This window comes from Opisthocomus hoazin, chromosome 6, assembly GCF_030867145.1.
Source record: "Opisthocomus hoazin isolate bOpiHoa1 chromosome 6, bOpiHoa1.hap1, whole genome shotgun sequence".
Lineage (NCBI taxonomy): Eukaryota > Metazoa > Chordata > Aves > Opisthocomiformes > Opisthocomidae > Opisthocomus > Opisthocomus hoazin.
In genome coordinates this window covers 71,501,918-71,526,153 of record NC_134419.1, presented here as the reverse complement: position 1 = coordinate 71,526,153, position 24,236 = coordinate 71,501,918, and the positions used below count along the sequence as shown (strand labels likewise).

Genomic DNA, 24,236 nt, shown 5'->3' with positions numbered 1-24,236 from the left:
TTCTGATACTCTTAAGCACAGATGATATACTCCAAAACTCTCATACCTGTTATGGAAAAATCCACTCTTAAGATTCACAGCAGCAAGCAGGCCAGATTTATGCAGCCTGTAATCAAGTCACCATTGAAATCTAGTACAGAGATGCCTTGAACAACACTACTAACTTATGCTGTTGAGCACATACACAAATAGAAATATGTAATGCTAGTATGTATGGACCAGAATGTGCAGCTTTTTCTGCACAGCAACATCCTTACATACAAATCTGCAAACCTCAGTTCCGTAATTCCCTTTAGAGCCATGATTTGCAGGCTCCCAGACATTTCCATCCAGATTATTAACAGCATTTTCCATTTTCTACGGAAGTAATGACAAGATCTTTTAGACTACAATGTCTTCTTAACTATAAGGCAAGTATATCCTACCAAGAGGAATCTAATGAGCAGAGAAGAGAAAATTCAACAAGGATGATCACCTGTCCTTAAAAACAGAAACAACCACCAAAAAAAGGCATCCTATCATTTAAACTATCTCATCAGAAGCCATATACTTCATAGATACATGATATACTGAAGATCAGCTTCCATAACTTATGTTACAGGTTGACATCATCTCAGAAAGCCTTCTAAATATTTCTCATATGTTAAGAACTAACAAAAAAAAAAAAAACAAACAGAAAAAAGAAACTGAAAGAGAGAAAGACTCAAACATAATGAGAAGGTTCTCAACAGGGAGGAAAAACCCAAAAGTTGCTTTTCTCGTTAATTTATCGATTTTTAAACATAGGATACCTGAGAATTTCCTTCATCAAACAGTGTTTTATTCAAAAAGAGTATGCCTTCAAGTAGCACCAGAATAAGCAATATGATACACTGACATCTAAACCTGCAATAACTGTGAGAACAAGGAATATTTCTTCTACTGAAGGTGCTGCAAGGCGATGCTCACGCTCACCAGAATCAGCAAATGCTAGTTTAGTCATTTTCTCAGCCTGAAAACACAACAATTTACCTCCATACTCTGTGGTTTACACAAAGACAAGAAGGAAACTTGTAGATTGGAAAGTAGCAACATGAACCAGAATATCACACATTGCACAGTGCCTTCCTTGATCATCACAGAAGAAATGACTAAATCTTCATTGCTGTATTTAAAAACAAGGAGTCTAATCAAGTATATGCTTCATCTGCTTTGGTCTTCGTTAGCAGACGGAAATAAAAAGAGCTCAAGTTATCAGATGATAAAAAAAATAGTGACTGTGAAGAGCAACAGGCAAAGAACTGCACAAGACTCTTTAAAAGGAATGTCCTTAGTAGGCAAGAACTTCATCCACAGGGTTTTTTAACAATAGTAGGTAAAGCTTTTTAAGATCTTTACTGAGTATGATCTCAAAACTATCAAGACAATGCAAAGGAAAAATTCAGAGGAGAACATTCTCAAATTCCATTTCAGTGCAACACTGCAAGCCTACATCATTCCAAAATAATCTAACATACACTGGCTCTGTTTTCCAGTCCTACTGCTACTTTAAGATGCAGTTGATCTAGATTTGAAAAATGAAGCCTAACTTTAAAGGAATGTTCTGCTATTGTTCAGCTGCCTGTCTCCTCAGAGTTCTGTATCAGCATACAAAACTGAAACCAGCCATGTTCCTGTTAATGAACAGCTTTTGTGAGTTCAATACATAAAGCTGTAGTTTGCTTGTTCCTCATCTCCCCCTGCCTCCTTTAAAAACAAGAAGACAGGCCAACTACAAACCCAGTCCAGCTTTGATGTCCTGGATCCTTTGAACAGAGGACACCTTTCAAGATCAGTTCTCTAAGTATTCATCAACTTCTAACCTGTATTGGCACTTGCACCTGCATCAACAGAGGGCCCCTATATACTCAGTGAATGACATACAGTATGTGCTTGGAACAGTCAGTCTAAAATATCATCACAGAACTCCTCAGCTACGTATCAATACCTGAACAATAAGCTTCATATCCTCTCCTATATCTGATTATGTTACATAGTAAAGGTGTCTGAGAAAGCAAAGCATTTCAAATCTATATTGTATATTTGCAGAAAAAGAATGTACTAATTAAAACAATTCAGTCTTCCCAAAATAAGGACTGGGATAGAATTACAGAAAATTGGATGAACTCCCAAGCTTCCATTTCAGTTCAGTCACTTGTTATGTTACTTTGGACAACCACACAACTTCTGGTTTCCTACATTTGAAACAGCTCAAAAAAAAAAAGTGTCTATTTCTCAAGGCCATTGTAATAACTTAGTGCTTCAGTAAGATACCCAGATACAAAGTCTGATACAGACATGTAGAGGTAAGTACTTCCTTGAATATATGTAAGCGGTTTTTTCCTCTCATGAAAACTAAAACAATAGAAGCAATTTGGAAATTAAAAACTCTAGAAAAATTGTGTCATTTTGATTTTAAAATATATGCCCACAGATTATTCCTACAAAGTGCTACACTATCAAAAAGAGCAAGGAACAAACCCCAAAGTTTTAAATACAAGTGTTCTGGATTTAATACTTATATCAGCATCAGGTTTTAGAAAACATCTGCAAAAATATTTTCTAACACAGCTGTCTTAACATATTACAGCTGTGCACCCAAGTGCAAACTTCTGTTTTCAAAAGCCGTCATTTGTTTGTCCAGTATTTGTTATTTTTCAAGAACACCTTCAAGGTCCTGTGCAGTGTTTTAAGTTATCCTTTAGAAAAGGCTCAGTTGACTTAGGAAGCAAACAGAACAGATTTGCTGATATAAGAGAACTACAAGAGCATGCAGCTTAATTCAATTACTGCAGCTCTATGAAACACAGTTTCCCTCTTCTCCATAACTGCTTTGGTACACCCTGCATATACCACAAACACACTGGATTATCAAGTGTCCTCCAAAGTACATTCATAAACTGTACTGGCAAACATGAGTGTGAGTTATTTCACATTTGTTTTGGATTTTCTCTGTGGAAAACTGATACTTCTACACACACACACTTTCTGTCTAGATTCAGGAAAGAATTTGCATACCTAATATGCAAATTATCCTACAGTTTAATTACTCAGTATTTCACTTTTACTAATAAAGTTGGAACTATCAAGTATTCCTTTATCTAAGTCAGAGTGTATCAGAGTTTTGAGTTTTGAAAGCTGAGATGCGTATCAAGAAAAATAAGCTTACCAAATTTATTCAGCACTACTATCCATACAAAAAGGAAAATATTTTAAACTGCAACATGACTAGCAAGATATTTTTCTGGTTAACTTATTTCTGTCTTTGAATTGAGGATAAGGGCAGCATCCATAATGCACACCTGTCTTGTTCTGCGGCGCCTCACGCTTTACTTACACCTCAAACAAAGTTTCCACAAAGCTCACTGGAGTATTTAAAGACATTATTAACCCCAGGTCTCCTCCCAGGCTTTTGACCAAAATCATCACTACTCACATTTTACTGCTGCAACTGGTAACATCTGGTCCTTTTGTGACACTTCTCACTGTTCTTCAGTCCTAGTTCCTGCATCCCAATAGCTACATGGCATACTCAATATGATCCACTTTTTCATTGAAGGCAAGTTATTAGCCTTCCAGAAGAAGCTTAATATTCAAAAACATGGGAACAAGCATGTATCTGTGCATAAAAGTGCTTGTCTATAATAAAAATCTACATATAAAGACTGTGGATCCAGACTCATGATTCCGTAATAACATAATGCAATCATCCTACAAATTAGGAATGCATGGTTCTTTGATACCGATACAGGAATGTAATGACTAATATAGACCTTTGTATTCACATAAGCAGAGCAGTAAGTCTTCACAATATCTGTCAAGTACTACAATGTATCAGAATGTTTCATTTATAAGATTTAATTCAATGTTGGGGGTTAGGTGTTCTTTGAGGAGGTGTTACCTTCTGAAACACAATCTTATCAATCACTTGGACAATGTACAATTTTTTTCCAAGGATTCTCTTAAATAAGAGAACAATTTATTCTCCAAGTATTCTGCAATAATACAGACTAGTTGTAAGTTTTAGATCTATCTGATCTAATGAGGAAGCAATTTTACTCAACTGTTTGAGATATATGGCACAGTTTGGACAACAGTAGTTTATGCCATAGTATTTATCACATTCTAGGAAGAAATGCATTCTCTAAAATTGTACCTAGATCATTAGCTGTCCCCCATCATTACAGTCGTGGGTCACCTCAAGCCTTTAACCTTACAGGAAGTGTTATTTCCTTTTTACAGATGAGACACTGAAGCCCATAAATTATGTAAGAAATCCATAAGAAAATGTAGATGTTGAGTGTCATTTTATATGTCTGCATTCAATCTTTAAGTACTTCAGTACTCGTTCCATTGCCAGCTAATCCTAGAATATCCTGGCTTCAAATTCCCTACACAGATCATGATTTTCAGGCACATGCTGCTTAAAACCTGTAAAAAAATTTTCTGCAGTTGGCTTGTTTCTAAACATGAGCAAATAGATATTTTGCAATCACATGGTGGTAGTAGCACACTACCATCCTTAGCCAAGAAACACAAAATACCGATTCAAACAGATCCTAGAATCCATTTCTCCCAGGTGAGTGACGTAAGCTCTGAATTTTGGGAGAGATTTTACAATGCATTTATTTTTCACAAAATGCTGTTGCTTTAGCAGAAAGTTTAAGGCGTTTACCCCAGAATATTCTAGAGCTGGTGGCTAAATTACTTTTCGAAAGTCTGAAAGCTTTAGGTTTGAATACTCCTGCAGACAGAAAAAGCCAAGCGCAGTTCTCGCACATTGTGAATGAACGCTAAGAGACACTGTTGAGCTCAGTTCCATCTTTTCTTAATAGGGTCTTACTCCTCATGGAGCTCTGAAATCAATGCAACTCTTATGTTTGCTCATTAGGGTTTTAATAATATATAGGGCAACCTATAATACTAGTTTGAAAATTTCCACTGCTCATCCACCTCACATGAACAAGTGCACTTTGCTTATAGTTTATTATCCCTTTATTACTGCTAACAGCTGTGGCTCACTGGAGTGCCCATGTTTTCAGGCATCATCATCTTTTATTCCTCCTTACATCAAATTTGTGGTGTGTTTTCCAATACCAGACTGTACAGCTAACAGTACATTCCATAGACACTGACAGATAACTATTCTTCAATACTGTACGAGTTTTCCAATGCATTTTTTTGTCTACGTAGTAGTATTTTAAAGCAAGGGTTTTTCCACCAGCACTTCAGTTAGTATGTGTAAGAATATCCCAAGGATATTCCTGCACCATCCCATACTACCTCCTACCTTTTCTGCCCACATTTTGATACAATTACATCAATTTCCAGTGCAGTGCAATAGACTGATCTCTCAAAAACTACTCATACTCATTTTAAAAAGATGACATGAACTATGGTAATGCCTTCAAAATATGATCATCATGCCTTCTTTTTGGTTAAAGGAAGTAAGAGATAGACAGTATGAGACTATTTATTTGCCAAATTAAATTTAAATCATAATAAATATTAAATGGTATAACCTGTACAGGCCTTTACGTATCATTTATGGATAGACTCAAGCATCCATTCGATACAACTAAGCTTGTATTATACACAGCAATGGCAACCAGCATTTGGTGCTGTCTGAAGGCCTGACAGAATCATCAGCTATCCATTCCCACACTTAAGTAACAAACCACTTCATCTGCAAACAAACTAGACTCCACAATCCACAAGTCCCTCGCCCAACTTGCATTTGGATTCAATCCTATAGATGGTCTCAGACTTCCACACAGGAAGGGACTCCATACATTGTTAATTTTCTACTGCTTGGGGGGGAAGAGGGGTGTTTTTAAAAGAGCAGAGCTCCAGCCCAAACACGTACATATTTGTAGCCTCATAATTAAATATCACCCCGAATAGGGACAGCTGTGTTCAGTTCACAGGCTAGTTTGAGAAAAGCAGGGCCACACATCAATCTCTCGGTACTGAGGATGCAGCAACTCTGAGAAGACTTGTGAGGCAGAAAATAATGGACAGAGCTGCCAGCACAGTGCTAAGCTGGGAAGCATTCTCTGCAGCTGCACGCAGCAGGACACCAAGCAGCAGGGACAAGGTTACTCTGCTTCTACATTTCACCAGTACAACCATTACCGTAAGACAGGCATCTCATTCTGGCATTCAATGAGAGAGTTCATTTCTGGGCTTGTCTATGAAAACCCATGGAAGATATTCAGACAGTTTAGTGGTGGACTTGGTAGTGTTAGGTTAACAGTTGGACTTGATCTTAAGGGTCTTTTCCAGCCTAAATGATTCTATAATTCTATATATGAAGTATTCAACAACAACAAAAAAATACATCCTAATAAAAATAATTTTTTAAGTTTTCAAAAGATTGCCTTCCTTTCGAAAAACACTTTTCGGTGCAGATTGTTTCGTTGGTAAGAGCAGTTTAATATGCTTATATGGCTTATGCTTCTACATTTCAAAACAAGATTTGAATACAAAAATGCGTCCCTCACAAATTCAAAATCTCTATCATAGGAACTATCAGTATACTTTAAAACTTTAATACAGACAGAGAAAATAATTCACATGAGGAGAAATATTTTTCAGAGCATCATCACTAGAATCAATTTAAATAAAGATCACATTTTATAAGGATAAAATCACTGACATTTCTACTAGTTTAATTATATCAACATTCATGTGTTGACTTACAAAAAGGCAATTTGCAGGTGTAAATTCTTACACACAATTCCACTGATGTCAATAAGAATAATTATGCATACATCTTGAATCAGATACAGGCCATGCTGACAGCAAAGGCAGTTTTGCAACTGAAAACCTGACTCAGGATTTCATCCTGTGTAATAGAAGTTGCACCTGTTTAATGGGGATGTTGTTTCACATTAAAGTTAAGGCAAACTAAGCCTGTACATTTCTAAAAGGGATAATTTCTTTTGCCACCCACACCTGCTCATTTCTGCTACCTCCTTCAGGTCAGCAAGAGACTTCCGCAAGTGAAGTAACATGAGGAAACCAAGCTGGCTTAAAATAAAAAGTTGGCTGGGAGGTGAGATGTTTGTGTTGATACTTTTCAACTTTCATCAGGAATATTAACACTTATGTAAGAAGCGGAAAGATGTAGCCAGATAGAAGCGTGAAGGATAAAGTCACTCCTTTTCACAGTAGCATGAACTTCAACTGGCTGCAGCTAAAACTAACTTTTTTCTAAAGATCATTTCTTATACAACTTTATTGTTCACTTACAATCTGCAATTTAAGGACACTTTCCTTCTGCACACAGCAGAATTATGAGTTTTAGATAGAAAAAAGAATTTTGCCTAGAATAATAAAATTTGATACCCTTTTAACATTTCAGCTGTGAAAGTTCTTGCACTTGGAAGTTGTTTTGTCCTTAAAGAAAGCAGAAGCTTCTATAGTAGCTCTAGAAATTCAGAAGAACAGGCAGGAGGTAATTTAGAAGTGCAACAAGAACATATGAAGACAAGGTTTAATAAACAAACAGACCATTCGGCTCTTACTCTCTCCATAATAACTAGATATCTAGGACTAGGCAAAGCAGGTTAACTGAAGTGTAGGTACTCAAAAGTGCTCACCCACCCTGTACAGTCTGCTTCATTACATATGCCAATTGGGACTCACAAGTTAAATACAAAATTATAACCATCTGAAGACACAATATACTTTTTTTGAAGATAGCATTTTAGAAGACTGGATATTTCCAGTCATTCAGGTACTCAAAAACTTCAGAGGAAGAGCAGTTTTGTGCACAATTTTTTCTCTACTGCTCTTCCGCACATCAGTATAGAAAACAGAGCTAGAGAAAGGGGTGACTTTTTCCTCCAACATGAAGGAGACTTTTTTTTTCTCCTCCTTCCAAGACGACATTCAAAAAAAAGAAAGAAACCTGTTTTGCTGTAGTGCTGCATCTCAGGATTGATTGACTTTGACATCTAAATACACAGAAGCTGTGACTGCAGCTTTTCCTGCAGTTGGGCCATTCATACTGTTTGTCTCCCTCAATTCCCTGGAGTCTCACAGCACAACTGATTCGGGCAACCTTTCCCTCTCCCTTCTGCCCAAATTCATATCATCATGAACACTGTAACTGACCAACAAATTCAAAGGTATAGGATAGAGAGTGGCAGATGTAGTATTAAAATCTTCATTTCCTTAATAAATCAATCTATCAGAATAAAACTAGACTCTGTGCTCTTATGCTTGTGTTTTTGTTTACATCTCGGGAACTCTGCTGTTTGAAGCTCCCTGCTATAAAAACAGAACCTGCTCACCCTGTGGCTTTCTTTCACCTGTTTCCCACAGGCAGGCAGATGGAATTCCTTTCTCCCACTCTATTCATAACTAAACTCCCCTTTTTTATTTTGATACAAAAAAAAAATATATATATATTTTTTTTTTGCATTCTGTCAAAGCAGAAAGGAAGAGGGAAAACAAAAACAACAAAAGGTTTAAGTGAGAAGGAAATAAGTCAGAACTGCATTCAGATATCCATCCTGAGCAGAGAGTAAAATAATTTACTGCTAGGCAGAGATGAGGCCTAAAATCATTCTGAAAAGCAACTGATATGGATGTGAATGCAATGAAGCAACAACACTTGCATTTACACAAGTTACCACATGCTTCACGATACAAGGAGTAAATACAAAAGCTGATAAATAAGAGTAATAAAATAGTGCTAGAGAATCTTGTTGCCCATTCTTTTCCCCATCCATGCTTCTTTCATTCAGTCCAGAACAACATTTGCAAAGTAGTCGACTTACTCGGTATTTCTCCTTACAGGAGAAAAGGCAAGGTTACCATAGAATTGTAAATTAATTTTGACATCTGCTTACTAAGATTGATCAATTATTTTCGATGTCTCTCTGATAAGTTGTTATTTCTCTGAACAGAAAAGAACAAAACAAAGCCAAAAATACTACACATCTCTCACCAAACAATTAATGGTCCCAGAATCCTTCTCTTACAGTAATGTTTCTGATGCTTGCTAATGCAATTCACTCATTCCCAGAAGAGCAAAAATAACCATATTTCACTCAAATGAAGAAAAATAAAGACTCTTATTTTCGTATATTTTAAGCCTGCCCTTAAAAATATTTTTCCTCACATAATCTACTGACAGAAAACAGGCTTTACACCTGTCCAGTTTAGGTCATTAGTAGTTCAGTTTTAATCTTGCATAAGAAAGATTCACCCAGGCACTTCAAATTGCTGAAACTTTGAAACAATGTAAATGTTTAAAATAATAAGCAATGTTCTACTAACATTTGTATACATTGTATCTACAGCCCATAAATTAATTGTTAATATAGTTATAATAGCCAAACATACTTTTCAATCTCTATGTCATTCTAAAACATTCTTCAGAATAATTCTTACTCACAGAAACAACTGCTGCAAAAGTGATATACATCCAATATAACTTGTCAAATGAAAGTACCACTGCTGCAAAAGTCCAGCCATGGCTACTTGTGTACGAAACAGATACTCACACTTCACAAACAAACAGAAACAATATGCAAATCTTCCACAATAAAAAGCCAAACCATCAACTGCCACAGAATTCATAAAGGTTTTCACTTGCCTGGCCATAGGCAGACTAACATTCACTTTCCAACTCTTCAGCTGGAAATACATAGGCTTGACACATGACTCATTCAACACCCATGTGAATTTTCAGGATTCAAAATACAACCACTGTGAGTTGCTGCTCGCATTGTAAGACGTATTAACAAATATTTTATGCCATCCCCAACTCACAAGACTTGAAAAGCTTTAAATCTTATACTCTGCAATGAAAATAAGCATTCTATTTTGCTTCTAAAAATAAAGATTATAGATGACCTATCAAAGATACCACTATGAAAGCGTCCTCAGTAAAAAATACGTCTCCAACATACTAAAACAGCGTACTTCCATGATAAAAATCATAATGCAAGCATCACTGTAATTTCTAAAACTAAGCATGAAAGAATATAGAGGAGTTCATGAGAAATCTATTCAAATTTCACCAAAACTCCTAACGGCACATCAATTAACCACTGTTTTAGCTTAGCTCAGAAGAGGTGTCCTTTCAACATTCAGACAGAACTTCCTCTAGGTGGGGATGGATTATTAACTTTCTACCAGAAGTGAAAATGTATCCACTGTGCCTCCTCACCCGACCAATGTAAAGAAACATAAATGTTTTAACAGATAATCAAGGAAATACCTATAAGGACTGGATAACCGCTCCAGTAACCATTCAGAGAATATACTAATTCACAACAAGCTTTGAAATTTAAGAAATTAAAATTTGCTTCAGCCCTTGCACTACCGGGGTTTGTTGTGAGTGGCATGAAGACAAAGGATACAAGTAATCTCTTTAAAGCAAGGAAATAATAGCTCTGCAAGCCTGTCTCCTGCAGATCATCACACACAAAGAAGATTCACCTGGCCCTCGTCTCCGCGCTCTCAATCCCTATGCAATTAGCCCATTGTTCCATAGCACAGAGCAGGACAAACCCCAAATCCTCAATACACACAGGTAACAAAAGACCAGCTTCAGAATCTTATTAGCAGGTTCATATGCAAATAAAATGTATAATATTTACCTTTTATTACCTTTATAGCTCAGTTATAATCTCACTGATTGAATAATCCATCAGATGTTACCAGTGAATTGTTTCTTCCTCTGCAGCATGTACATTGCTTCAGCCAACATGTCTGACTCCCAGCTACTCAGCTTCCCAAACTAACAAGTTACTGGATTTACTTTTTGTTTATTTAGCGATGAGTGATCTCAGATTAAATGTTTAAAAGAAATGTAAATTATATAGCTTAATTTTAGTACTCCAAAGACAAAACTGAACTTGAACACAATTTAAAATACACCATTATTAATACTTTTACCTACTAAAGTACTTTCCAAAGACAGAATTTTATTTCTGTAAGACACAGTCTCACCAATATACTATTAGCTACATACTGGAACACTTTCCAGCTGTATATGTCAACACACTGAATAAACAGAGTTCCAGCTTTTAACGGGTGTTCTACACGGGAACGGAATGAGACGTCCTGTCCAAGGTTATATAGCAAAATAACAGCAAACCGTATTCCTCACAGCCAGTCTTTATACTGACACCAAAGGGGGCGGGGGGAAAGTGACAGCTCTATAAATTTGTGTCTTCTTTTCCACTACATGTAGAAAAGCAAGTGTCAGGGTGCGCTTCCTTCTCACTGATCAATGACTTGGCATCACTTCCACTTTTAAGAATAAGCAGATAGTTCTAGCTTCACTGAGCACTCCTTTGCAAAAACATGTTATTGCTTTACATTTACAGCTCTCTCTCCTCTCCTGCAAACCTTGTCATGAGTGATGTACATTTCACTAAGTTACACTTAGCTTGGGGAGGGAGATTGGAACGAGCGAAACACTTTCACTCTCCGAAAGGAAAAAGTCATTCAAAGCCAGTAGTAATTTTTGCTGGCCGGGCAGCCCCGTGAAGCGCACATGTCACTTCCACGACAGCTCCAGAAGGGACAGCAGCGACACAGCTTTAGGCCGACTGCTCCTCGTCTCCCGGTTCCCACCGAGCGGAGCAGCCCATTTTCAGCACCAAGTTAGCAGGTACGATTGCCCATCGGAGGGCTGCGTCCTGTGTTCTTTAGAGGGAGGGACCACGAGGTGGAAGAACCTATTTCACCCCTAACTTCTGCAACACACTTCCACCACACGTGAACAAAATCATAGCAGACACAAGCAAAAAAAAAAAAAAACCACAACCACACAAGTGTAAACGACAGGAACAGGGTGCAGGGAGGAGAACAAGGGAACCGTAATAAGCAGAGACTTACTTGAACCTGCCCTGGCAATGTTGGCACTGGTCTCCCACCCAGCCCTGGTCGCAGACGCAGGTGGAGTTGACACAATGACCCGAGAAGCAGGAGATCTTGTCGCAGGACCTGGACTGGGACACCTGGGCATAGAGGGCCAGGTACAAGAAGCCGTAGAAGAGCAGCCAGCTGTTCACATCCAGGAGCGAGGAGAAGCAGCAGCAGCAGGAGGAGGGGGAAGAGGGGAAGGGTCTCCAGGCGCCCAGGGGCGCGGGGGCAGCTCCCGCTCTCCGCCCGGCGCTGCCCGGGTCCATCTTCGCCGCGGGGGCCATGGGCCGAGGCGCGGCCGGCGGCGGGCAGCGATGGCAGCGCACCCCGGGCAGGGGCAGCTTCCCCCGAGGGGAAAGAATCCAGCCGGGGAGATTCAAACCCCCCGCTTCCTCCTCGCCTTCCTCTCCTCCCTCCCGACCCCAGCGCTGCCTCCTCCGGCCCCCTCAGCCCTCCGCGCCCCGTCACTCCCGAGGGGAAGCGCGGCAGCCCTCAGCCATCCGCCCCTTCTCTTCGTCGTCCTCCTCAGGGCTCATCGCTCCCGTCTTCTTCCATGGAGAAGAAGAGCTGCCTCTTGACCTTGTGTTTTCTCCTCACGAGATATGTCCCCCCCCCCGGCGTGCACGCCCGCCCACCCCCCTCGATCATGTAGCCCCCCGACTCCCCCTCCTCCTTTGTAGTCCCTCTGCCCGCGGCGCACAGGCAGGCGGCGGCGCGGAGGAGCGCGGGGAGGCGGGGGCCGCCGCCGTCCTCTCGCCAGGCAGTCAGATGGGAAGTGAGGGCGGCCGGGCCCCGGAGCCGCTACGGCACCCCGCGCCGGCCGGGGGGAGTCAGCGGCGAGGAGAGGGCCGAGGAGCTCCTACCCCGCTCTCCGTTGTTAGCCCCGCAGGGAAGGGATGAGGGTGGGAGAGGACGGTTAACAGCCCCTCCGCGTCCCAGCTGACAGCTTCCAAGCAGCCATTTTAAAAGGCTAATTGTCATCTCCTCTCAGAGCCGCCTGCTCGCTCTAACGCCCCCCGCCCCTCGGTCCGTTTGGATCCGTCCCTCCGCCCGTCCCTCAGCGAGGGTGGCGCCCGGGCCGGCCGAAGCTGGGGGGGGGGGGGGGCCGCCCTCCCCTCCGTCCGGAGCGGGAAGGTGCAGCCGGGCTGACTGCAGACCGGCGCCCCGCACGCCTCTGCCGCCCCTTCCCACGGCCGCCTGCGCTCCGCGCTTCGGCAGACCCCTCTCCCGCCCACCCTCCGTCAAAAAAACAAAAAGGCGGGGGGTGATGAAGCGGCACCGGGCCCGGCCCCTGCAGCGGGCACGCAGCCCCCCGCCGCGCTGCCCAGACCTCGGCGGGAGGGGAGGCGGGCGGCGGGCGTCCCTCAGCGGGGTGGGGGGTGCCCGGTCCGCGGGGAGGGCAGCGGGCGGCCGCGGGCTGCGATCTCGGTGGGAGCCGGGCCGGGCCGCTCCGGTGTTTTCCTCGGGTCCTGCCCGGTGCAGAGGCGGCTTTCTCTGAACTCATGGCGGTTGATGCTGGAAGAGATGTTGCAGCTTGCTTTGAAATCCCTGCCTGCCTAAGGTTTACTCCATCTTCTCGTTCTGCGGTTCGAATCAGGACGTTGCCTTCGGCTCTGATGAGCGCTAACGAAAGTTCCTGGCTTTGCAATCAGGGCAGTACAGAAGTAACCGTCGTAATAAAGTTGCCTAAAATGTCCTCTTTTTCTGCAAAGCGTGCCATACCCATCCCATCTTTTTGAACTGTACTACATCCCGTTTTTACTTTTTTTTTCCCATGAGATTAAAAATGAGCCTTTCTGTCAAGCAAAGAACAACAGCAATCAAGCCCTCTGAAACTTTCTCCTCATGCTGAAATTGAGAATTTATGATGTGATGTCTCTGTTCCAATGAGTTAAAGAAAAGGTATTTAATTCCATCTCCTGGTACCATCTCAAAACAGACAGGTCCAAAGTGACCCATGTTGGAGCCTGAAATCAGACCCAAATCAACCCTTCTCCAGATTCTGCAGTTCTTAACCTTGGAATGCGGAGTTGTTTGGGTTTTGGTTTAACCTGTTTTCTCAGGCGTACCGCTAAGCCTTCACCTGAATTTCCAAAAAAAGCCCCACAGTACGTCAGTACTACAGCAAGGAGCACAACAACATCCAGCAGTGTCTGTTTGTGTGACCCGAGAGTCCTGCCAAGATCAGGATGTCAGAGCAAAGCACAGTACAGACATCACAGAGAAACAGTCTGCACCTTACGGAGCTTACAGTCTTGACTGAAGAAATATTTGAATGTGTGTGGGGGAAACAGAAGTGAAAAGTCATTTGTCCAGTTTCATTCCAGAGGGTGTCAGGAGGCCACAGCCGCGCTCGGTCCAGGAGTCTGTACATTGTCTTCCTAGCAGAGCTGAGATAGATCATCTCATTGTTCTGGATCAGACACGTTTCTTAGCTATTAGACATCTCTTTGTATGTGTTTTGTAATGAATTAGTGAGTTCATGCAATGAGAGGAAAAGGAAATTGTGTTGCTGCTTTATGTTTTATGAAAAAAGCTGAGGCTGAAGCCTTTGTCGAACAGTCTGCTAATTGTACAGTATCACATGTGATTAAGGCTGCTGAACAACCGTCCTCTGTTAAATAACATTTTGAGACCAGAAACACAGTTAATAGGAGATTATAGTCCAAGACACAAAGTCAGTTCAAGACTACTCTTTAATCTCAGAAACACTTTCAGCAATAGTTTTGCTTGCCATGGCAGGGAGATACATTCCTCCTCCACTTTCTCAATTCCTTTGTACCAACCAAAAAAAGTTCTAAAGCCAGCACCATCTTTGTCTCAGACTGAAGGAATATTTTGCTTCAGATCTACAGAAGTCAGCCAAATTTGTGAAATTAACATTCACAGCGAAGCTAAGCCCTCAACAATCCGTTACAAGGCAAGAGATCTGTTCAGCAGTACAAAGATCCGTGTGCATTTGTCCATTAAATGCCAACTTTCTTCTTCAGTAATGAATGCCAAAAAAAAAAAAAAAAAAGAATATAAGCAAGGAGAAATACAAATTTGGACTGGGCAAGCTTAAACAGCTTTTTAGGTATTTCGATGAAGTTGGAGAAAAAGCACAAATAGGCTGTCAGAAAAGGACTAGAGTGGTTATAGGAGGTGCAGAGAACAGTATGACAGTACTTTTACTGCATAAACAATCATAACTACAAACCTAAACACAGCTATAAAGGTTTCTAGATTTAGAACAGCGAGGGGGAAACTCTGGACAGCTATCTCCTGGCTAAACGTGACAAGCCACAAAAATGAAGGAGTGCAAAGCTTTTGGCTGCTGTATGTCACATCAACGCAGTAGAGATTTCATAACCCTAGGAAATGAATGATGTGAAAATGCCAATATTGGTTCTCTTCTGTGCTGATTTGATGGGATTTTTTTGGTGTCAGATGAAGTTAACAGATCGGGCTGGGAGAAGTCAGATCTGCCAAGCCTTTTGTCATTACATGCATGTCTGTAAGTTCGGCTTTGCTTGGAAGTGTAACATTTTACACCTTTCATCCTTCCGGTTCTTGACAGAGAAATCACTTACACATTTAAAGGACTGATGTATGAAAATGTCTTGGGTAGAATTTACAACTTCCAAGCATTTGAATAACTTATCAAAATTTTTAAATTAGTGACTAGAAACAGATAATGAGATTACAGACTAGAGCAGTGATGTAGAAGGTTATGTGAACAAAACTTTCCAAGAAAATATCCACTGTAGTAGGAAAGAAAAAGAAAAAGAACAAGTATAAAGGCTTCTTAGCTATTACGATCAAAACCTAAGCACTAGTATACAAAGAGAAAATTACTGATACGTTTGTGTTCATTCAGCAAGACAGTTTGAAGTGTATTTGAAGATCTGTATGGTTGCTGCTGTGAGGCGGGGTGGAGCGGGCAAAGGGAAACAGCCCTCAAGCACATACTTCTTCAGTTGTTCAGAATTTCTACAAGACCCTGAGGCCAACAACACAGCAGAAACCACCCTCTCCTCCATACCCCTCCACATACACACACACACAGCCCCCCCCTCCCTGCTCTGCTGGCCTTCTCCTCCGGGCTGATACCAATCAAGCCTTGCTGCAGACAACATCTTTCCTTAAGGATGCTTAGTCGTATTTAGGGTATCTAGTGTGGAGGTATTTGTGCAGTGATGTTGGAAAGAACAATTTAACTGGCTGAACAGAAGAGGGAGAAAAAACGATTACCTTTGTGGTTGACCTCTTTGCAAGGATATTAAGAGAAACAAATGTTTTCTATGCCCTTTCCCTTCTCCTTGGGAGAGACATTATCAGACTCATTAAGTAAAAGGGGCCAAGTTCTGCACTGCTTCTGGACAGGGATATATAGATCTGAGTTGGCCTTATGACATATTGGTAAAACTAGCATGTAGATTGCTGTAGTGGAGGTGATATCTGTGAGTGATTTCATGCAGTTTCAAGAGCTGTGCTAGCTTAACCCATCAGAGCAGCGTACAGGCTCTATGGTGCACAGTATACAGGCCTTTCACTGAGCCTCACAAGGATAACTTGGGTGTAGGCTTTCCCTTTTCTTTCCAAATACACATGCAATACTTTATACAAAGGACAACATAAGGCTTTTTTTTCCTAAATCCCATGCCAATCTTCCATTGAGTGACACTGAGTCACCTGAGCCATTCCGTATAACCCTTTCGGATATTGTGAAAACCATCAGTCTCTTCCATGAGGTAAAACAAATTTACCCCTACTCAGCAGATTCTAGTGCTAAGAGGATAATGTGTGTTACAATTTTCTATTCATGTTTGTCTTATCCAGTAAGTCAAGTCTTGGGAGGCATGAATTGTATAAGATTAAAAATATAAGCCTTCCCTTGCCTACCTTTTTTTCTTTTTATTTAGAAAGAAATAAAGTTCACAGACAATTCACTGGCACCCTTCTAAAATGAAACCTTGATAGAAAACCTTACATTTCTTAACACCCACGCAAGTATTTTGCTACAGCAAGAAGTCCCGCTTGTTACCATCATCTCCAACAAGTACTGGTGAGCAAAGTGCCGTACAATAAAGACTGTAAATGCTGTAAGAAGCTTACCCAACTCAGAAAGAACTACAAAACAAAGGAGGGGAAAATCAATGTTTATGTTATTTTATCAAAAGTCAATATCTGGAGAAAAAAAAGTTAGGGTCAGGTCTATATTTTTTATGCATGCGTGTGAGCTGAGGTGTAAAATCTCTTCTACAGAGTTAGACTTTTACTGAAATGTTTGTTACTTTGAAGAATTTTTTCATCAAGAAAAAAAGTAATTACGTTTTTACACACTTCTTTTAAAATTGTGGACTTTGGATCAAGAATAACAGGGTAAATTACAAGTTGGCTTCAGGTCCATTTAAAGATGAAAGAGACTTCAGAAAAACAGAGACCAGACAGAACCAAGTTCTATCAGCACTGACAATGACATTGTTGTTATTTGAAACACTTGTCTGCTTTCAAATAAAGTCTACTGAATCAGGAAATAAAGTCATATTCTGTTTTTTCAGATACTTTCTGTACGCATGCTGAAAATTAAATAGCCAAGCTATACCTGGTAGCCTTTCCATCTACAACTGAAAGAATCTGCTGACGTTGATCTTGACTCTTGGTATGATCCTTTGATTTTTTTAAAATAAAAAGTTTTTAGATGTCTTTCCACAGAATAGATGTGTAATTGTATGTCGTGCTGAAACGTTGATGCATCCTGCAACGTACTACAAGTCTTCTGGAAAACACTGACATTTTCCACCACAAATGTCCCTTCTGTTGAGTATTTTTGTGCATCCATTCTGCTGCATTTCATTTTCACTGCTATTCCTTCTGGAATTTTTCACAATCCTGCTTAATCTTGACTAAGCTAGGGTATTTCTTCCTTGTCAGCAAAGCTCCATCTCACAATTCAACCTTTCTTACACATCATTAGTAGGTATACTGAATTTATCCAATACTCTTAACGATCCCAAAGGGACACAGCTATTAGACTTCTTTTAGCTGAGAAAGCATTTACTCTGAGTTATTTTCTCTCATTCTTTTCTAAATCAGGAAATGATCTTTGGGATTCGTACCACTGCTGCCTTTATTTCTGTATTTGTTCTTTTTATTCATAAGTTTCAGCAAAACGCTGAAAAATTTATTTGATGGTAACGAAATTCCATTGACCTTACTAGGATTTACACCTCTCCTTCAGAATTTAGGAGAGGTTTCCACATTTTTCTGGATAAGGCTAGTTTGCTGAATGATGTCAAAAAAAGTCTTACTACAAGATACTGAAAATCACAGTAAACCATATGCTCCAATTTTCTCTTATCCACTATTTTTTCTTTGCAAGATTTAGGAAGGCTGCATTTACTTTTAGTGGCTTACCATTTTTTTTTCATCACGTTATACTTTACCCAAGAGCTTTGTAAGTCCTACACCAATTTCTCCTAAGGCTACTAAAGCATGAATTCTCAGTTCATATTTTCAAGATGACAAATTTCATCACTTTGAAAAAAAAAAAGTAAATGTTGAGTAACTGTTTAATCAACAGTACAAGTGGTATTTTGATTAATAACATTTCCGTCCTTATATCACAGTTCAGCTCCTTTGAAGTGATATTGCCTAGTCTTAGTGATTCTGTTTTAATATAATCTCATGAAGATTTCTTACTCTTCTTTCAAAAAACTTTTAACAATGACTACTCTACAATACTTAATTTCTCAATATATTTTTTGAACACTGTATGGAAATAATTTGCATTTCCTAAAATCGCATTCTTCTTTTCAGTTACTACTTTTGGAGATTAGTGAATTTTCCTTTTATTTCCCTTTTATATTTTTTAAAAATTACTTCATTCTTTTCTCAGTTAATACTTGAGTAGTTGTGCTATTAAACTTTGGAAAGTGATACTTGCAAAAAAAAGGAAAAACAAGTACATCAAACAGACTGCAACAAGGATAATGAAACAATAATTGCACTTGGCATAATGGAACAATGGAATAAAATGATGTGCTTTTTTGCCCTTTGATTTGCATAAAATTAGCAAAAATGAGAGGCTATGCATGCACTGATCCCTGTCTTGTCTACTATACAGATGTCAAAAAGAATTTAGTAGATTAAATTTTCCCACAGTATTAGTGTAGAAACAGACATTACATGCCAGGAAGCTAACTGGCATATTGTATTAATTCAATGAAATTATTTTCAGTAATTGGAAGAAATAATTCTCATGTATAAATATAATATTTTGACAAGCACGCAAGCAGTTATTTAATTAGCTTAAGACATTAATTTTCATGAAGATGTAAAGTAATACCTTCCATATCTGCAGTTTGGGTAATGGTAGAAGTAGTCATTATTACGAATTATCTTCTCTTCCTGAAGTAACAAGTTTTGCACGGACCTGGACATGTGGATGTAGCCACAAAAGAGCAAAACATCTTCCCATGTGGCATCTCCTGTTTGTGTACTTGGCACTAGTGTTACTGCAGGTACGATACGAGTGAGGCTGAAGCAGCTACGCGTAGAGATGCTGATCTTACCCGTGTCCTCAGCTGGGGGTAAAAGGCCCATCTCGTGCGGGGGCGAGGTCTGGCTGCACAGGCAGTGTGAAAGTGGGCATGCAGGATAAACAGCTGAAAAAAACCTGCTCACCAGCCTTGGCAAGTTGCTTTTCGTGAGCACGTCTTTGAACCAGTTTTAAAAGGTGCTTGTGAAAAAATTCTGCAGGCTTTACCTCCCCTCCTTTTCAGATTATAGGTTCAGAATATGTATGGTCAAAGCCAAGGTGGGGAGGAGAGAGAGGAGAGAACGGGAAAAAATTGCAAGAAGAAAGGGAGAATGCGAAGTGAGCCGTCAGACATCTGAGGCATAGATCCACAACCGCTGCAGGCTGAGATGTAAGTGCTAGACTTTATGGTCTCGATACCCTAGTGTGACCTAACTGGCATTGCAGAAGTGTGGCTGGGTAAACTGCAGCACTGGAATGTAGCTACGGAAGGGCACAGCAAATTCGAGAAGAACAGCCGTAGGAAGAGTCAGGTAGTGTGGCTTGTAAAGGGCATATTTACTTCTCCTGAAGTCTAGGAAAAAGTAACAGGAAGATGTGTTGAATAACAGTTGAAATATGGGAGAGAAAAAGAATAAAGTACACACCGTGACAGGTTTAAACCAAAGATTTCCTGATCAGGAGGCTTTCTCGATAGAGCAACTATTGGAGGTATCTGAGGGGCAGAAACTGGAAAGATCTACATAGCAGGACCCGTGGGTAGATGGAATAGAACTATCTGAGGATGTGTTTGAAAAAGCAATAAGGCAGGACGTAGATTGTCTATTCAATTCTTCGAATATGTTAGGGACCGCTTTTTTTCATTTGTGAAGTGGAGGAAATTACACAGAAAGTAGCTATTTTAGATTTAATTCAAATTCTTTCAGAGGAAGTGGTTGAGAATCTTAAAGAGGAAGTTAATTCAAGTGAAAAAGATCGTAAAAATGATAAATCTTCTATTCTTCCTTTAAATTGCGAGTAACAAAATAAGGGTAATGGACTTCAAATAGCTCAGGGAAATGCAGGTATCTGAGAAGTGATAAGGAAAAAAGGAATGCAAGAGATAAAGGCACAACAGCAAATTATCCTAACATGGATGAGAGATTAGAAATACATCAAAAATTAACATGATTGCATCAAGAACTCTTTAACGATCTGAAAATCTAAAAGAAAATCATAAAATCATAAAAAATAGAAAAAAGAACACATATATAACGATACATGTAAAGAAATAGCACAAGCAAACCAGAATAAAATAAAAAATGCTGAAGCACAAAATGAGTCACAAGTGGCATGATAATATTCATATTCAGTTCAAATGGGACAGATTGGTGCTTGAAATAGTAATAGCTCCAATACTGCTTTGTATCAGAAGACTGCTGTTTTCTGGAAGGATTATACCATTTTACAGTGGCCTGTCAATCGTTTTTGACCCATTTTCCTCTCCAAATTCTCCATCTCACACTGACGCTGTACTTCCTTAAGTCCTTTAAAAGCAATTTCACAAGCTTGAAGTAAGGACAAATGCTGGTGTTTCATTTTCTCAGGTGCCTTTCCCAGCCGTGGTGACTTTAACTGTCCACTGTCATTACAAGACAAGGCATGCATCTGGCCCACTGAAATTAATTCCATGTATCACAGTTTACTTCTGTCAGAGTTGCACATGGTCATATTAAATATTAAAATGACATTCAAAACAAGATTATGAAATATGATTTTCGATTACATCTCATGGAGCAGATCTGTGGCTTTGTCATTGCCGAGAAAAGTTATTACCTGTGCATCGGTATCAAGATCAAGAACCACATAATGAAAGGTAACACTCTGGATGGGTTATACCAATAACTACAAACAGTTTTGTTTTGCCATGAAGACAAATAGCTTCAGGCTATAGGAAAGTCTGAGAACAGGAAGGTTTAATAAAATCTCATTGAAAAAATTTTGATGTAAAGTATTCTTACTTCACAACACTCTTTTACACAGCAGTATAATTAAGTTTACTGTATTTTGTGCTTCTATATTTTCTCCCTTTCCCTCATTCTTCCAGACTACGGAAAGATTGCTTTGTCATTTATCAAAAAACAAAGTGAGAAGATCACAATTTGGGCTAAGACACTTTCCATCTGTTTAAATGATTCAAATGTCTAATTACACAGCAAAAATAATCTGTAATACTTTGCCTACATAATTTACGGACTGAAGAGCTACCATAATGTAAGACAAGTTATAAAGTTTTAACTTAATTTTACCTTAAAGCTTTGTTAATGAAAATAAATTGATCTTATCTGTTCACTTTCTTTGTTGCTTGTATCAACCCGAATATTCTTTTTCCATGATTTCCAGATTTAGCCTTTTATTTATTTGCTATGTTGATGCTAGAAAAATACAGGGTTTTTTTACTAATTTGAGGGCAGTTGGAAGTAATTCTAGACTAAAAGAAAGAGTAACAAAATACTCCTCACTCTTCCATGAGGAGAATTTAAGAGTGCACCCTCTTAAATCAAAATGTAGCATAGTAAAACAGCGCTTATAAAACTCTTTCAACAATAATTAAAGACCAAAATACTATGTTTATTGTATTTGAAAGAAGAGTTTCTCTTGGGTTTATGAGGTTTCTTTTAACAGACCAGTCTACCTTTATTTTTAAATTGGATTTTAAAATAACGTTTCACCTATCCACCTATTGCTCTCTCATTTTGCATTATCTGAATTACTTTGAAAAAAAAACACCCAGAAAACAACCTGTTGTCATTTTTTAATTAATTTTTCTGTTGTTAGCATTCATGGTTCTATCAAAGCAGCATAGTACAGAGATCTCGTGTAAAGAACAGAGCTAGTGTTTATGCCTTACAAAAGGACGCTGTGTTGTTCCATACATCACCCATCAGTCTCTGTTGGTCTTATGTGGTCCTGTCAGAACAAACATGTGCACACACATGAACATGCATGTGCACACACACGCACATAGTAGCACATTACATCCTGTAATTGCTCCAGGCTTTTTTTATTTTCAGTTCTGATACCCTCACCTACGTACACACCTTATTCTAGAAGCTGCCTGTGTGAAGAAGAAAGATCCTGGTTTTCTTTCCCCAGCTGAAAGGGACTATCTTCAGCAAGGCGCCAAAAATGCCTCGAATAAAAAGGCTGTTTGATGTCCAGAGTTGTGTAGGAACACCTGCCAAATATAAAATGAATGCCAATTTTATAAATAGCAGATAGTATGGATGTTTCCTTGAGTATCTGGGGCAAAAATGAATGCCCACATCTCTCTGAAGAATATCAGGAAACTATTCCAGCAGAACGACAGGGTATCATGTGAAGGGTAGGTTTGGACCCTGAGTTTTCACAGATTTGTGTGGTCTACAGTTAAGGAGAATAAACTCAGGAATTAGTCTGGGCCTCGAGGGAAAAGTAATTTACCTGCCTTTTACTCCTGTTTGCACTTAACTAGAAGAAAATGCTGGAAGTACAGTTAGCTGCCTATAGGAAGGCAGAAACTTCTTGGTGGGATGATGGTAGCTGTTCACACCTGAGGACTTCTAAAAGCAGCAGAGCACCATGCAGTTCAGTGCTGGTTGACTCCCAAGCAGCTGTCGCTGTCTTGACCTTCAGGGGTAGCTTAAAAACGGAGGTGATGAAACGAATGTTGGAGAAAAAATTTATCTTGACGTTTAGTGACCTCAAAAGGAAGATGAACGTTAAAAAGACTTTATCTCATCATGGAAACATCATGACATTCAGCACGCCTGCACCCAAATCTGTGAGATGCTTGGGCTTGGTTGGGGTAGGTACCTCCAAGAGAAGACTCTTCACACATGAAACTAATTTGTAAAGTCTAACAGAAAAACTTTATTTCAAGAAACTACTACCTCGTATTTGTGTCTGTCTTGATCGCTCTTCTGTGTTCATGCATTTGGGTCTAAAGTTAAGATCTGCAGGGAAGCAAGGGAATAGCTCTGGAAAAAGAAAATAAAAGGAATCTTTGTGGAAAACAGTTATGAAGGGCAGAAAGTATGTAAACAGATCAGTACACTCTTTGAACTCTGGCCAAAAATAGAGCCCACACTCCGCAAACCTCTGAAATACAGTGTTTGTGCATATTTGATCCCTTACTTGCCTGACGACTACTCTCTGGCCGTAATTCCAACCCTTTTGGCATTGTGTCTGTGCAGAAGTACCAAATTACGTTTTCATGCAAGGGCTGTCTTTCATGTGCCTGTGTCAGAGGACATCTGCATTATGGGGCAAGACCAGAACAGTCCCTAAATTAAGGTAGAAAGAGGGAAGGCAAAAGTGTCTGTCACACTCTCTATTTTGGTAGTTGATTTTCACATCTGCAGAGAAATATAAGCGTAATTCAGATGACTTGTCAAGGGAAATATGATTGAATTATCTCTATAGCCCAGCTGAAAGGTGAAATGATGAGCAACCTGGAATTAAATTAAAAACCTAAACCCATTAAAGTATTCAGATCTCCCAGTCTAAGATAAAAGTGAAAACCTTTGAAATTAAGCAGTCTTCCTACCCTTATCTCAAGCTGAAGACGCTGCTGCTTTGGATAACACAAAGCAAGGCAGACTGGATTATTGCTCATTTGAACACTGGTTTTCAAATGCACTGTATTTTCCTCCAGAAATGAACATTATTCCTTTCAGCTTATACTGGATATCAAAGTAGCTGTAGAAAAGGACACAAAATAAATTACCAGCCATCCTTTGATCCCAACACACTCCCACCGCTCCGCTTCCCCACTCCAAAGAAC

General features: G+C 39.7%; 1 protein-coding gene across 8 annotated transcripts in view; it reads right to left on the bottom strand.

The window, feature by feature from the left end:
• Positions 1–24,236, bottom strand: part of ATRNL1 (attractin like 1) — a 585,672-nt gene that overhangs the window by 531,150 nt on the left and 30,286 nt on the right. For 7 of the 8 annotated variants that reach the window (XR_012764307.1, XR_012764308.1, XM_009934642.2 and 4 more), the window contains exon 1: positions 11,884–12,287. The exons of the other annotated variant lie outside the window; for it this stretch is intronic. Coding sequence is in view for 5 of the 7 variants with exons in the window: in XM_009934642.2 (XP_009932944.2) it covers positions 11,884–12,194 (311 nt within the window). In the remaining 2 variants the exon portion in view is untranslated. Of the gene's footprint in view, positions 1–11,883; positions 12,288–24,236 lie in introns of those variants that run through there. 8 annotated transcript variants of the gene reach the window in all.